This window comes from Gopherus evgoodei, chromosome 1 (assembly GCF_007399415.2).
Source record: "Gopherus evgoodei ecotype Sinaloan lineage chromosome 1, rGopEvg1_v1.p, whole genome shotgun sequence".
Taxonomy (NCBI): Eukaryota; Metazoa; Chordata; order Testudines; family Testudinidae; genus Gopherus; species Gopherus evgoodei.
Window position 1 is genome coordinate 327,140,570 of NC_044322.1, and position 16,510 is coordinate 327,157,079.

The 16,510-nt window shown below is 47.2% G+C and overlaps 1 protein-coding gene across 6 annotated transcripts in view; it reads right to left on the reverse strand.

The window, feature by feature from the left end:
• The window catches only part of ZNF800 (zinc finger protein 800), a 35,431-nt gene extending 29,591 nt beyond the window's left edge, over nt 1–5,840 (reverse strand). For 2 of the 6 annotated variants that reach the window (XM_030549185.1, XM_030549180.1), the window contains exons 1-3: nt 5,481–5,833; nt 4,232–4,342; nt 1,582–1,677 (exon numbers count right to left, since the gene is read on the reverse strand). In XM_030549185.1, the coding sequence (XP_030405045.1) occupies nt 1,582–1,677; nt 4,232–4,292 (157 nt within the window). In that variant the 5' untranslated portion in view covers nt 4,293–4,342; nt 5,481–5,833. Of the gene's footprint in view, nt 1–1,581; nt 1,678–4,231; nt 4,343–4,823; nt 5,145–5,480 lie in introns of those variants that run through there. The other 4 variants (XM_030549183.1, XM_030549181.1, XM_030549184.1 and 1 more) reach the window with 4 other exon arrangements.
• Between the last annotated feature and the right edge of the window lie 10,670 nt (nt 5,841–16,510).

The window sequence follows — 16,510 nt, forward strand, 5'->3', positions numbered from 1 at the left end:
GCTTGTTCCCTGCTGGCCATCTGGTACAAGCAATTCAGGGTGCACTGCAGCCTGGAACATGCTCATTCACCCCAGAGGTGACATACAGCTATGGCTAGTGGGGGAACATGTTCCCCCCACCCCATGATTTCTCCGGACGCCTCTGGCATGGACGCCCAGAAGCAAGGAGGCAGCACTCACCCCAGCAGTGGCACTCAAGTCATTCCTTTCTCTTCCCTGCTGTCACCTGCCCCTATTTCACTCTCCATCCTCTATCCCTTTCTCTTCCCCTCCCCAGCACATCCCCTTTCCTCTTCACACTGTCCCGTCCCCCTCCGTCCTGCCCCATTCCCCAATCCCTTTCTCTTCTCCCTGCCCTATCCCAGCCCTCTTCCTCGTCTTGCTCCCATATGGGCCCTCACCATTGCACAGAAACAGAACCCAACACACACAGACAACAATGACAGGCACTAGGAACCAGGAGACAGTGTCTCAGAGGTGCCAGCTCAGCTGGGATAGAGGTGCTGAGCGAGTTGGCACAGCATGGGAAAGACAGATGCTCCCCGCTCCTGCCCACACAGGCTGAACAGAGCAAGTCCTGCTCAGTGCTCACAGAAATCAGGGTGGGAAAGGAGGGCAATGCCCCTCCAGACTATGCCCATGGGTGGAGTGAGTTGATGACCGAGCACCTCCCCCTACCCTGGCAACCCCTACAGCATGGGAGCATGTCCCTGCAGCATGGGAGCTCCTCCCCTGCCACAGAGGACTACTTCACCTTCCCTCCACTCCAGCAGGGCTCCATGGCACCATCTCCTCCTCAGCCAGCCCCACCCCTGCCAGGACAGGAGAGCAGCAAACTTTGATTATTATTTTTTTAGCATAGAGCTAGGCCATATGTGTGTGCTAACTGGGCCGCAAGCTGCCTGCATTAGGCAAAGCAGCCTTTGAACTCTCACCAGTGGGCGACACTGCCCTGAGCTATTTCCACTAGGCAAAGTGGCCTTTGGATTCTCCCCAGTTGGCAACACTACCCTAAACTGTAACTGCTGGGGAAATCGACCCTTGGAATCTTGCTGTTATATGTTACACTCAGGAGTATCACCATTAGGCATTGCTGCCAGCCTGGAGTACACAGCCAACCCCCAACAGTACTGGAGAAGACAAAAAAAATCCTAGTATTTTAATAGCAGTGCCTACTATCTGTATAAAACAGTGCAAGGCAGATACTAATTTTTTTTATTCTCTTCTCAAAGTTTAAAGAACAAGCATCAACAAAAGGTGATACATGGGCACGGACCCTTAGCAGCAATTGTATCTGAGATAATGACAACTGTGCCACAAAAGCAAAATTCCTTGAAACTTTCTGGTTTTAAGAATATAGCATAATGTAATTGGGACTATCTTTTCAGCACCTTGTATGAAAATACTTCCTATAGGAACTGGTGATCTCACAAGAACAGAGCTTAAATCTCAGCCAAACATTTTGCAATTATGTGCAGAAAATTGGTTCTATGGAATCAGTAACCTTACTGACATACTTGTATCATCATATATTTAAAAGCAAGGAAATAACTAAAAAAGCCCAAAACAAATAACTCATACCTGATCGAAAACACTCAATAATTTGTTGAATACCAGATTTTGACATCTGCAGAGGTTGCTGTAACAAAGGAGGATCACCAGGTTCTAACAAATACACTGCAAGACATCAAGGATGACAGTTAGAGGAGACACACACACACACACCCCTATATAGCTCAATAATTGAGGCTGGTTGAAAATCAGGACAAGGTCATCAGGAAAAATTTTGTTCCTTTTTTCATAAAAGTTGAGAGTTAATAAAAGTGACTACCCCTATTCCTTGTAATAATAAGGGCTTAGGGATAGCATTTGGAATTTTGCAATCTCACCTCCTTGCTGCTGAAATTAATTTGAAGAGTGACAGATTTTCTACCAAAGCTGCTTATTTCAGGCAATATGTTGTGATTTTGATTAGTTTTTTTAAATGTGTATTCATATAGTTGTGTATGATGTTTCATAAACATGGATATGAATATGCTCATACACAAAAATAGAAGAACTGTAGATAACTTAGTGGTCTCTGCCAGCTTAGACTATTCACTTCATAGAATTGCCTGTTAGATTGTGCCTTCACAAAAGCCTCGTCTCATTTTTCGGTGCAAGCAAAAACAAAAATAAGTATGTGGAAAAAAAACAAAAATGCTAAATTCAACCTCTGCACTCATATGGGCAGATCCTAGTGACTTTAATCAAAGGTACGGATTTATATTCAAGGGTTGACTATGCCCTCAAACGAACTATTATTTAGAACAAATGTACTAAATAAGTATGAACATATCTAGTTAATGTTTACTGCAAATTATATATTTCAATTCTTATTCATTTTATATTCAAGCATTTTTTTTAAATCAAGCAAACTTCAGAAATGATATTCCACCTAAAATGACACTTTTTCTAAATTTAATTTAGAGTCACCTCCCATTCTTTGTAAACAATATTAAAATATATTTACAAACTCTAATGACATGTAACTAAAAGGTTAAGACACCCCCAGTGGTCAAGATATGAATATTTTGAGTGGGATATACTGATGTATAGTATATATCCATATTGATATGGACACCATAACCCTGATCATGCAAACATTTACACAGATGAAACATTTTACACACAGGAATAGCCCCATTTAACTCAATGAGGCTACTCGAATGCAAAGTTACTTATGTAACTGTTTGCAAAGTCAGGGCTCAGACCTCCTTAGGTATTTCTACACTGCAATTAGACATTAGCAGCTGGCCTGTGCCAGCTGACTTGGTCTTGCAGGGCCCAGGCTGCAAAACTGAAGTGTAGATGTCTGGGCTCAGACAGGCACCTGGGCTCTAGCACCTGCGAGACAGGAGGGTCCCAGAATGTCTACATTGCAATTAAATCACACATATTTATACTAAAGGGGTCAATGCATAAGAAAACTATTTCTGAACATTAAAAAAATAATTAAGACATGTTTCAAAGATAAAGGGAAATACTGCCCTAGAATATGAGCAGTTATAAAATTCAAACTGCAATAATTACTTTAGGAAAAAACAGCCTAAGAACAGTAGACTTTTTATTCCATCCAACTATGCCCATACCTTAAACACAAACATATTTCACCATCATTACAAATCATCTAATTGCTTGGTGATATCTAGCACAATGAAATATTGTATCCTACTAACCTACTTGCCATTCTTCATAAAATGAAAGTAGTACACTTTAGGCTATATCCTGCCTCTGATATACGTGTGCTACTTCCACTTGACATCAAGGGGAGTTTCATAAATGAACTGGAAAAAATGCATTGCTCTAAGGCAAGAACTGTATAGTCAATTTTATTTTAAATTACAGTAACTTGAAAGTTTCTATTTATTTATTTCTCAAACTACCTTTAGCTAAGCTACAGATACACTTTCAGAGTTGGTAGACAACACCTTCCCCCATCAGTCCCAAAAATTCATGCCATTCATACTTTAAAAAAGGAGGACTGGGGGGGGGGAAGATATGAAAAAAAGAGGAAACTTCCTCATAAACAGCCCTACCACAACAAAGCAATAGACAAAAAGAAGAAGAAATTGGCGAGGAAACAGATTTTTGTTTGAAACTTCCATCTATAAACATTAAGTAAAACAATAATGAAAAGTCTCTTAACCAAATGATGGTTGGACTCCACAGTGCACACTTTCACCTTTACAGATGACATTTTCCATGTTATTATACAAACCTAATTTCAAAACAAGCTAGTGGTAGTTTTTGTTTTTGAGGGAAAAAAAACAACCCAACCTATGACTTTGACAACATTTAACAGATAAGGTACAAAGTAAATACATCCTCTTATATTTGAGCATAACAGAACACAAAAGGACATACAGACTAGAAAAAAAATCAGAACACTACAATTTTAGTATCTTGCCTTCCCCTCAGTTCAGTGCACATAATGCCCATGTGAGCTTGGGGGTTATTATGCACCCTGTAAGAACCGAGAAATTGATCTTCCTGAAGTAATTTACTGTGACAGTTTTAGGATATTTAAAAAAAACATTTTAAAAACTGAAATTAGGAAACTTCATATTTGCTGATGTAATGGCTTCATTATTACTGCACATTTCTGATGTCACTGCCAGTTTCTGAAAGCGTCTTAGAGGACAGAATCAATTTAAAAAAAAAAAAAAAGAAGTAGTACATAGCACTATACCTGGTTCACAGCACCCATGGTGATGATGGTCAGTCTGACAACACTTATCCCTTAGAGGCATTTTCTGTGTGCACGACCTACTTTCCTTCTACATCCAGCAGCTTGTTTCTGCTAAAACAAACAAATTCTCTGTCACCTCCCAGACCATAAGACTTAAACAACACTAACATTATACCCCCACTTCCTAAAGACTAAAACTGCACTGAACCCACTTAGAGGTCAACTGTGCCTTTCTTAAGATGGAAAGTCTATGATGTTTATCAACCTTTTTCAAATCTAAAAAATATGTTTACTTCAGTGCATTTCAGTGAAGGGAAAACGCTTCAAGAGCTACAGAATCAAGGAAACCCTTCTTCCTTCTAAATTCCAGTCAGATCCCTAAATCCAAAGATAAAATAACCGACATTTTGAATCCTTGGCTCCTATAAGAACCACAATCTTAGGCATGTGTAAAAAATAAGGCTGCACAAAGATCCATGTTTTTGGGGCCCTTATGTTTGTCAACACCACTTTGCCCAGCTGTAGGGACTTAACCTATTTTTCAGTTATTATTGTTAGTACTACCATAGCACCCACAATTGTTAAAACCCACCTAGACTTCGACTAGTTGATGAGATTCTTCTGACTCATCCCCCAACAACAACAAGCATTTATACAGTTGTGAAACCCAAACTATAGCTGCTATTAACAATATTGACCCACACAGCTGCCAAATTTTCAGCTTCACTGCTGCTCTGTGCAGAGTACTGAAGTGTCCCTGAGGCTCCATCTACTGTATGCTACTTCATGAATGGCCCCACCACAAACTCTTTTCACCTCCATACTAGAGAGAGGAACGCCCCGCCCTAAGTCCACCTCGAGGAACCTGCCCCACCAGCAACAGGAACCCTGCCCTTCCCACCCCACAGCACCCCCAACAGAAACCCTGCCTCTGTGCTCTCCCTGGCCCTGCCCTTCTACCACCGCCACCCCCAGGACCCCAGCCCTGCTCACCGCCCCTTCCATGAACCCGCCACCCCCAGGAACCCAGCCCTGCTCACCGCCCCTTCCATGAACCCGCCCTCTCACCGCAGGAACCCGGCCCAGCCCTGCCCCCGGGGGACTCCGGCCCGCGGGCAGAGCGGGTCAGTCGGGCGCCTGAGCTGGGAGAGCCCGCGCCGCACACGGGGCAGCTCGCGCTGTCCCCGACTCCCTGGGCAGCAGCAGCCGCCCCGCGGGGGCCGGGGGCTCCCGGCCGGGCTGCACTTACGCAGGCTCCTGGGGACGGAGTGCGGGGCAGCCGCCAGCTCCCGTTCCGGGGGGGCGCGGCTCTCCCAGAGCCCCGCGGGGAGCGGGCGGCGGCCGGGGCTGAGCCAAGCGGGTCCCGCGCGGAGCCGGCAGGTGACAGCGGGCGCCAAAGCAGCGCGGCGGCCGGAGGCAGGGGGCGGGGTGGGGAGCGGCGCCCGCAGGGAGCCTGCGCTGGGCGGACTCTTTCCCCGCCTCCCTCTCCGAAGTAAACTTCACCGTCCCGTGTCCCGCCGGCGCAGCGGGAGCGGCGACCACTGACCCCGGAGCCGGATGGGCACAGGGGCAGGAAGTGACTGCGGCCGCGGCGACTCGAGGCGGCGCACTGCGCAGGCGCCGCACCCGGCTTCCCCCTCGCCCCGCCCACACGCACAGGTGCCTGCGGGGCGCGCGGGCGGGCAGTGCAGTAGCTGGCAGGAGGAAGCCGGGCTCGCGGCTGGGCAGCTGCCCACGTGGGGGAGTCACGCGCTGCTTTCCTCCTACCCCCGCCCTGCTGGGTCCGCTTCACCACTGTAGCCTATCGCACCATTGCCGAGCAGCCCGCTGGCCGCGCAGTGCACAGTTGGAATAAAGCACCCGACGCTGCGCTGCAGGATGCATAAAGTGCAGTCGAAACAGGGCAGGCTGCCCGGAGCGCCTTGTGCACGCACTATAATGTGCGCGCCTGTGACACCCTGCGCGCCTACACCACAGCCTCCTGCACAGTTGCAATATTAACCAGATGTCCCAATTTTACAGGGACAGTCCCGATTGTGGGGTCTTTTTCTTATATAGGCTCCTATTACTCCCCACCCCACCGCTCTGGATTTTTCACACTTGCTGTCTGGTCACCCTAAATAATGTACGATTACTCTGTGGCCCAATGTGTTATTGCACTATAGTATACTACACTATGCACAGTAGCAACACATTGTACTAAGAAGAGAAGTTGTGAATGTCTCCTCCGCAAAAGGCAGAGATAAGGTGTATGAGGCAATATGATTTATTGGACCAGCTTCTGTTGGTGAGCGAGACAAGCAGCCCTATCCCAAGTCTCTCTCCAGTTTCGAGGCTTGACTTGTCTACAATTTACTGAAATTCTCCCATTGTTGTGCAAACACCAGAGACAGCTCCACCTGTACAAGAAATGGTGGAAGAGTGAGTGTAGCCTGACAGCTGGTATTTCTACCCTTGTGTCATCTAGGGCTGCTCTGCGCAAGGTTAAATGGCAGTGATAAATGCACCATTGGCAGGACAATACTACTGCTACTGCTCTAAACACTGCTAGCACCCATGAGAAAATTATAGACTGCCCTTGTGGGGCTGGAGGTTTCTACCACTTGTATTAAAAAAAAGTGGGAGGATCAATCGGATGGATTGTAACAAATAATGTTGCCAATTTGTGATTCATATCCAGTCATATATCTGCAGTTTGTTGTTTAAGCTGTTAGTGTGAGTTTCTGTAGGGGTACCATTCTCAACCTCCTTAGTGCAATTTACAGGTTGTTATTTTCATCTGACAGCAAATGAGAAAATCAAATTCCTTTTCTTTCTGCCAAAAAGAAATGAAATGAGCAAATCAACAGAAAGATCCCTTTGTGTGCACCCTTTGCTGCCACTTCTGGCTTTGATGAGGAAATGTGTACAATAAACAACCTGCTCTTCACACCATTAGAAAAGAGTCAAACATTGGTAAAAGAAGGACAATATTAAAAAGTAAACCATCTTTCAGATAATTGGCTTGGTTAGTGTCTCAGTCACTTCCTGGATAGAAGTTCATGGTAGGGCTCAAGGTCATAAACCAAGTTTTGGAGTCATATTCAATGTCAGCACCATAATACAATCATATGCTGCTTAGTAGTGCCATTCTGCAAATCAGATGGGATAGTAAACAGCTCTTGTATCCATCTCTGGCCAATATATTTTATACAACTATATTCGACATTTAAAAATATAGACATTAGTTTTTCACCAAATTATTATTTAAAGAAATTGTATTAGCATTTACAAAAGTGATCAGGTGCCTTGATTTGTATATGCTCCATGTGCATCCTCCCTAGGGCTTCTCTCTCCTTTTCACATCTCCAGGCACCCATTCCCCAAAGCTCCAAGCCCTCACACCCCACTAACTCCTACACTGAAACTACTGCTCTCTAGCTCCCAGCCCAGCTTCTGGCCCCCATCACCAAGCCCTCCATCCCCAACAGTTCCCTCTCCATGAGACTTTAGGCCCCTGTCCTCAGATTCCAGGTCTCTATTCCCATTCTCCTTTGCCTATCAAGTTTCTTGGACCCCACCTTCCCCAGATTCCCACTCCGAAGGCTCCCAATCTCCACTGGTTGTTGTGCATTCAGATCTCACATCTCCTTGAGTTTTACATGGCTCTCTTATTTTGAGAAAATATAAATAGGGCCTTTCCTATGCCATTTATTATATATTTGTCAGATCCCCTATTATTTGTCTCCTCTCTAAATTATTTAGCACTAATTTTAAACCTGACTTCCAGATAAATTCTGCTAAACAGTTGTATGCAAGATTTTTTATAGATGAATCTACAGTAAATAGTGTGCTTTTCTAATGTCAGATTACTGAGCATGTTCCTTCATCATAGCTTCAAACAGATTTTTCAAAGCTGCTTGTAAAGGCATTAGTGTCTCAAAAGTGGTTGAAGTTTTTTTATTTTCCATAATGAATATCTTTATTTTAATCGAGTTGCAAAAAAATGGGAACTATCTTATGGAATATGGTACAAAGGCATAGCCTCTAGAATCTTGACTGGATTACTGTGCCTGGGATGTCTTGGTTGTGGAGTCAATCTAGTAGAAGCCCAATGTTATGCTTTTCATAAAACCAGTTGGTCATGTAATCTGTCACCCAGTGCAAGGCTGAGGGACAGAATTTAAATTTTGGTTTTGATTGTGTAAGCAGCCACTTCAGAGGGACATTGGGTAGTAACCAGTGCAAAAGGTGCCTCAAGCAGGTAAAATCTGATTGTCTTGACTGCCTATTTTGTTGCTAATCTCTCCTCCTCTGTTACCAAACAGTTTCTCTGTAAGGGCAGGAATTTTCTGTGGAACATTGTAGAATTGATATAGGACGTTCTGCTCTCCATTCTCTTGCCCCTGCTAGAGAATGACTCCAAGATCCTGCTCAGAGGCATCCATCTGCAGGATGAACTCCTCATGTAGTCTGGACTACACAGCACTATTCACTGCAGAGGAGCCGTCTGAACTCCCCAAAAGCATTTGCACAAACTGGGAGCCAATGTACTTTTCCTTTTTTCAACCTATGCGGCTAGTCAAAGTTTGGGATCCTACAGGTGTTTCAGTTGGGGGTAAAAAACATTGATAGTGTGGTATTTTTTTTATTTGCAATCTTGTTTATTTACCAGGAATGTACAAGTTCTTCCTTGACACAAGAGGAACCAGAAACAAAAGAATAGTTCCTTAGCTTACAGCCCCAAGCCTCATTAGCCAACGGGAAACCTAAAAACTCTCTCTCTAGCTTTTAGCAAGGTCATATTCTGAGTTCACAGGCTACTGCTTGGCTAGGTATTCTTGCTTTTTACCTGTCTCTCTCATATGTCTACTAACATTAAAGTGCTCTCTCAGCACTGTAATAAAAACCACCCCCATGAGGGGAGTAACTACCAGTGCTGGTGTACTGTCTACACTGCCACTTTACAGCACTGAAAGTTGCATTGCTCAGGAGGATGGTTTTTTATTAGTTTCTGTTCTCTATTCCCTCACACAAGAACACTTTACCCAAAATAATACTCAGCAAAAGCCCCTTCACCCACCCAGTCTAAAAACTCCTGGGCGGGTTCACATAACCCTTTTGTCTTATGCGGGTGTTCATGACTCTTAGCCTTACAGTTATGTTAATCAAAGGATGTGTTCACACCCATCAACCTCACTGAAGTTAACTTAGTCCAAAACAAGGTTTCACCAGCGAATAACAGTACCTTCCAGAGTGCCTTATGGTGCGAGAGATCAGCTAAGGGAGTAGCTATTGTGAAAACTGAGGCACGGAGCATTGATCATACCTCACTAACCTCGGAAAGGATGTGACATACCATTTTGTAGTGGGCTTCACACATTCTAGAAGGATCGTAACCTTTCTGGCCAGAGGTTTGACTTACCCATTCCCCAAGATGTAGTCCAAATATTTCGTCTCTGCATTGCCAATTTGATACTCGGCCTGGTTGGCTGTTGGTCTCGTTGCCTTAAGGGACAGTATTATTGCCACACCCCCTCAAGATGTTCCAACCAAATGGTTAAATAGATTACCACATTGCAGAGAGGCCGCAGGATATGATTGGTGAGGTAAAATCACCTTATCCATCAACCACTGGAATGTGGCTTGGGACCCCTGGAGCCCGAATGGAAGGGTCCAAAATTGGTGTAGTCCAAATGATGTTATCTCCCTGGACTCCAGAGTAAAGGGTGTCTGCCAGAACCCCTTGCCGTGGTCCAGGATTGTTACCTATGTAGGAGCCTTTCCTTTTCTATCCAACAGCTTGTCCATGGGATAGGTGTCAAACCTCAACACTGCATTAGCTTTCCTGAAGTCAATGCCGAACCAGATACTCTTATTCAGCTTGGGACCAGCACATTCAGACTGCACCATTTGTTTTGGGGCTTCTTACTACTACCCCTGTACAGACTACCTTATAATAAGCCAAACAGTGAGGAACCCATAGAGGTCTGTGGGACCTCTGCGACTGTGAACAATAAGTATTGTACCATTTTACTCCAATTTTGAGGTTCAGTAGTAACAAATTTTTGCAGCATTCCCTTTAACTTAAAGTTGTAGTAGTCTGTTAGCCCATCTGTCTGCAGGTGGCAAGCAGGGCCCTGACAATCATATATTAAGACAATCATACATTAATCTAGGCAAGAGACCTGTGGCACCTTATAGACTAACAGATGTTTTGGAGCATGAGCTTTCATGAGCATGACAGTCTGGACCTATACATAGAATGCTTCCGTCGACGTGCACAGGCAGAAATTGTGGAAAAACAACATCATTTGCCTCATAACCTAAGTCGTGCAGAACGCAATGCCATCCACACCCTCAGAAACCACCTGACATTATAATCAAAGAGGCTGATAAATGATGTGCTGTTGTCATCATGAACAGGTCTGACTACCAAAAGGAGACCGCCAGACAACTCTCCAATACCAAATTTTACAGGCCACTTACCTCAGATCCCACTGAGGAATACACTACGAAACTGCACCATCTACTCGGGACACTCCCTACACTAACACCGGAACAAAACAACATATCTTTAGAGCCCCGACCAGAGTTATTCTATCTACTACCCAAGATCCACAAACACAGAAATCCTGGACGCCCCATCATCTTGGGCATTGGCACTCTCACTGAAAGACTGTCTGGATATGTGGACTCTCTACTCAGATCCTATGCCACCAGCACTCCCAGCTATCTCTGTGACACCACTGATTTCCTGAGGAAACTACAATGCATTGGTGACCTTCCAGAAAACACCATCCTAGCCACCATGGATGTAGAGACTCTCTACACAAACATCCCACACACAGATGGAATACAAGCTGTCAGGAACAGTATCCCTGATGATGCCACAGCACAACTGGTTGCTGAGCTCTGTGCCTTTATCCTCACACACAACTATTTCAAATTTGATGACAATATATACCTCCAGATCAGTGGTACCGCTATGGGCACCCGCATGGCCCCACAATATGCCAACATTTTTATGGCTGACCTGGAACAACGTTTCCTCAGCTCTCATCCACTCACGCCCCTTCTCTACCTATGCTACACTGATGACATCTTCATCATCTGGACCCATGGGAAGGAGACACCATGATTTCAAAAGCTTCCACCCCACCATCAACCTCAGCCTGGACCAATCTACACGGGAGGTCCACTTCCTAGACACCACGGTGCAGATAAGTGATGGTCACATTAACACCACCCTATACCGAAAACCTACTGACCGCTATGCCTACCTTCATGCCTCCAGCTTCCATCCCGGGCACACCACACAATCCATTATCTACAGCTAAGCACTGAGGTACAACCGCATCTGCTCTAACCCCTCAGACAGAGACCAATACCTACAAAATCTCCACTAAGCATTCTCAAAACTACAATACTTGCACGAGGAAATAAGGAAACAGATCAACATGTTTGACCCCCAAGTGGGGCCCCAGGGCCAGACTACGGGTGCTCCGGCCTCCACCCCCCAACGGATTTTTCCCCCAGCCCTCAGAACTGTCATATAGCTGCTCTGAAAGCAGAACTTGCAACAGGAAAAGCAGCCTTGTGGTTAGCCAGCCTGAAGAGACACAGTTCCCCTCGCGACGGTTGCTTCCTGAGTAAAGATGTTAAAGCCCGTCTGCCTCCCTTGTATGGGCATATGTCACTCGCAACCCCTCAATTGGCTTATCACAAACTATGACGACAAATTTACTATATATTGCCGGTCCCCTCCCGGGGACGGGCAGAGAGCCCCCGAATTCCTGTCGAAACCGTATCCAGGCCTGATCACCTTGGACGCTCTCTCGGCTCACGCGTTTCCTGAAGCCTAACCGGTTGCCGGCCGTAATGAAACTTTCGTGGTTTGTATGTGTAAGTATAATTAGCTGTTAAGTATTCTGTACTGATAGATAAGAGGCAAAGACTGATTCTAGCCGCCCTGAGACTCCTGCTAGGGGAAACCCGTTGACCAGGAAATCTCAAAAGCAAGGGGGATCAGTTGAGCCTCACAATTTGTTTAGGGAAATTAGTTGCTGCACTTATGATTACTAATAGCACCAATATTACTCCTACTAACCCCTGGAATGATTTAGATAACTATTGGGATTTAGAAAAATACCAGGGCCAGCTTTTATTTGTAATTGCAGTATTTGTATTATTTGCTTTGGTAGTGTGTTGTAAGCCCCAGATGTAACTGATCGTGTTTTCCCTTATCATTATCTGTGATTCATTTAATAAACCCTTATACTCTTAAACACTAAGAGTGATTGCTTGCGTGCTCTCCGTCGCTACCCGTGGGGACTTGACACCCCCCCCAGGGCATCCAGTGATCGAACCTCCGCCCTACCCCAACGCTCATTACCCGGTAGATAACGGGCACCTGGTGGCCATATTGGTGGAGCAAGGGGCGAGAGTAATCAGTAATCAACATGGCGTCACGAACAGGATGCCTTCGGGAGGGTCAGTGCCCGTGGTGTAGTGGGGACCGTGAACAATCTGAGCTCGAGCAATTTCAACACTTACAATTTCACCAAGTGGCCAGCAGACAGTCTGCGAGGCCCACCCTAGATTGGGTTTGTACTATAGAGTCAGGGTCAGGGTCGAAAAGCTATACTACCCCATTAACCCTGCCTGCCGTAGGATGCCTCCTCCACTGCCATCCCACCTTTAAGTGTCAGCCGGCCGATGGTTCCCTGCAACCCCAGTGCACGGGGGTTGCGGAAACTAGTCGGACTGAGACACCATCAGGCATCTGGAAGGAGTGTAGCCGTATCATCAAAAAATCCGGGGCCACCGTTTCTAAACTCATACCCCCGCCCCGGGTACAGCCAGGTGATCCTGCCCACGGGTTGCTAGCCCAGTTACTGCAGGAATTAGAGCAGACCAGGCGGACAAAGAAACTTAGACCAGACGAGTTTAAGTCAGAGGACGTGTCCACGGTCTTGTTCAGTGCACTTAACAAAGCGCTGGACCTCTGTGCGGTCCTTCATGGAAGCACTATGTTTGCTGCTAAACAAGCCGCTGCGAGCGGTACCGACAGTGCAGAAAGTGAGATAAGTGGCAAGGAGCAGGAGGACGGGAGTCAGGCTGGTAAAAGCCCACCCCCCTATGAAGCTCCCCCTTCGATCTACCCTGCTCTCCCCCCTGCTTTTCCCTCAGCCCCACCTGCGCCTGAGCAGGAGAGGCAGATGGAGGCAATGCCCGTTGCTATCACTAAAAGTAAGGTGGATTATGAGACAGGTCAGACAGTTACGACTACCGAGTATCGAACTCGCACCAAGGCAGAGATGAAGGAATTTTTGGCAGACACGAAGCGCAGGGAGGGCGAGGCACCCCTAGTGTGGCTGGGTCGTCTGGCCCTGGATCACGGGGCAGAGACGGTAGACAGGGAGGAAGCCGCTGTTCTGGCAAAAACGTCCAATTGGGCGTCGGGGTTCCCAGGTCATCATCTCTTGGGAAATCAGCTATGGCCGATTACCACCCCGGCCGCGGCCGTCTTGACCATGAAAGGCAGTTTTAGGGGACTGTATGTGCCTCCTGGCAGCGTAAATACACCCCATGAGATCATCTGGGCTATTGCCGGAGCGTCCATCGTAACGTGGGATGCACAAGCGGTGCCGTTAAATTTAAGCGACGAACAGGTTCAGACAGGTGTCCCCTTTATTTATGTCACAGACCCCACTGAAATCCCGGTCCACCGGGACGCGGTGGACTTGGCCGTAGAGGGCGCCCCACCGATTGACACAGGGGGACTCCTGCTGTTGCAAAGTTGGGTGGGGCAACCCCTTATTACCTTATATGAGGCTGTGTCCCGGCTCCGAATGCCACCGACCCCGAAGAATCCCATTTCAGCCCTTCCAGCTGGGAACCCTGTTAATAAGGGTCAGCCTAAACACCCTGAACGAACCAAGGCTGAAAGGGCGCTTTTTGGGTTCCTATTACATAAGGGGATCCCCAAGGAAGCATTGCGGAAGATGTCTGATACCCAACAGCAAGATTTGGGAAAACAGTTAGGATGGAAGGATTGGGATGACTATTTGAGGACAAAAAACGAGTAGAGGCCGGGTGCGCCCCGGCCTCCACAGAGACTTGGGATGACCGACCATACCACACCCTATTAGTAGCTGGTCCCAAACCCCCTTACACCCCTGTATCCTTTCTGTTGGACACCGGAGCTCAAATCTCCGTTATAAAATCCGATGTGCCCCACGTACCCACAAGTTCTACTATGTTTGTTCAGGGTCTTAACAGTATTGAAGAAAAGCCTGTAGTCAGCTTTACTTTAATTCATAAGGGGTACAAGCGAAAGGTAAAGGCTTTGTTGGGAGGAACAAATTTGTTGGGGGTTGGGGATATAAAACGACTGCGATTACAAAAACAGGTCTGTCAGGCCCTGCCTGTCGCCCTGTCGCCCGATGCCCCCCCCCCTTATAGCCCCGAGCTTGTTAATAACAGTTCATGGAAATTTTCCCCTATTCCCACGAAGCCTGAAGGCATCCCCCTCATTAAGCAGCTGCTCGACCAGTTGTTAAAGGAGGGACGGATAGCACAGGCGACCGCGTCCAACTATCTATCTCCCGGCTGGGGTATCCCCAAGCCCGGCAACCCCTCTGAATTTCGATTGGTCATTGATTATAGACAGGCAAATAGCCGAGTCCGACACCTCCCGTTTGCAGGCCCAGCCACCATTCCAGAAATACGGCAGCAGCTAAGTGATGCCGGTGGGAGGTGGGCCTGCACCCTGGATTTAAAGGATATGTTCTATCAAATCCCTTTGGAGGACAAACCCCAAATCTTAAATTTCGCTTTCCAGGGCGCACAGTACCAGTGGAAGGTGTGCCCTCAGGGGTTCTGTAATTCCCCAGCCTTGGCAACGGCCGCTCTTGCGAAAACCTTAAAAGGGGTAGAAGCCACTGGGGGCACCACCATTTTGGCCTATGTGGATGACATAATTGTAATTGGGCCCAACGAACACATAGTCCAGCAAGTAACTAATGCCGTGGTAGCCGAACTAAAGGCCAATGGGTGGCGAATTAATGAGGCAAAAAGCCACCTTGTGCCCTCTCAAAGCTTTTCCTTCTTAGGCCAACATTATGACCCCTACAATTGTGGCCAACCCACCTCGGGGATTCTAGATCCTTGGGTAACAGACCCGCCCGAGAATAAAAAGCAACTACAGAGACTTTTAGGCCTAATTAATTATCACCGACACTTCATCCCAGATAAACACCTCGTGGACCTGGAAACGATCCAGGAACCCCTCTCGTCCAAACGGAAACGGGAAATATGGAGTCCTGAGGCCCAAAAAAGCCTGGAACGAATAGCCACTTGGTTTGCCTCTAACCCACGGCTGGCCCGATATAAAAGGGACTCACCTTTCACCATCACCCTTTTCTTTACACAACATCATTATGGGTACTCGGTAACACAAGACGGGCAACCGGTCTATAACTGGGCCCGACGGCTCAAGGGTCCCCAGTATCGATATGGACCCATAGGACTTATGTTACTAGCCGCAAGCGAGGCACGCATTTGGGCCCCACTTTCTTGTAAAGGGACCCTGATTGGCCCCGAGGTACACCTCATTCCATGGCTCACGCGGTTGCCCCCTCCCAGTTTTCACGGAACCAGCCTGACGTGGCAACAGCTGTGTTATGTGGGGGAGATCACGTGGCGGGAATGGACGCTCAAATCGCTGCCAAACGATGTCCGATTCCCAGTAGCCTCGGAGCCCCTGTGTATAGAAACAAAATATGACCCCTGGATTGTATCTGATGGGGGCACTTCCCCGACCCCCCGGGCAGGTGTCCTCTGTGCTAAATGCGACCACTTCCAGGTTGACCTCCTTCCCCCGGGTTCATCGGCCCAGCATAGCGAAGTTCATGGGGTCCTTCTCGCTGCCCAGCACGTTACCCAGGCCCATTCCATTTCTGCTCAGGTCGTGTTGGGTATAGACTCACAATTTTGTCTCAGCATCCTCACGGGAGAGGCTAACCCCACAGCATTTACGCCCCTGTGGGAGACTATTTTTGACCTCGTACGTAAGTTCCCACGGCCCTGGTTTGTAACCCATTGCCCGTCACATCGTCCTGACTCTAACCCCCTCCACTCCGAATTGGATCACAGAATGAGGGAAATTCAGGCACCACCCCAAGTGTGCCTGGGGCAGCAGCCCCAGCTTAACACCGACCCATTCCTCCAATGGCTTCATGAGGATTGGGGGCATTTGCCTAGCGGCCGCCTATACAATCAGTTAGCCCTAGGTGC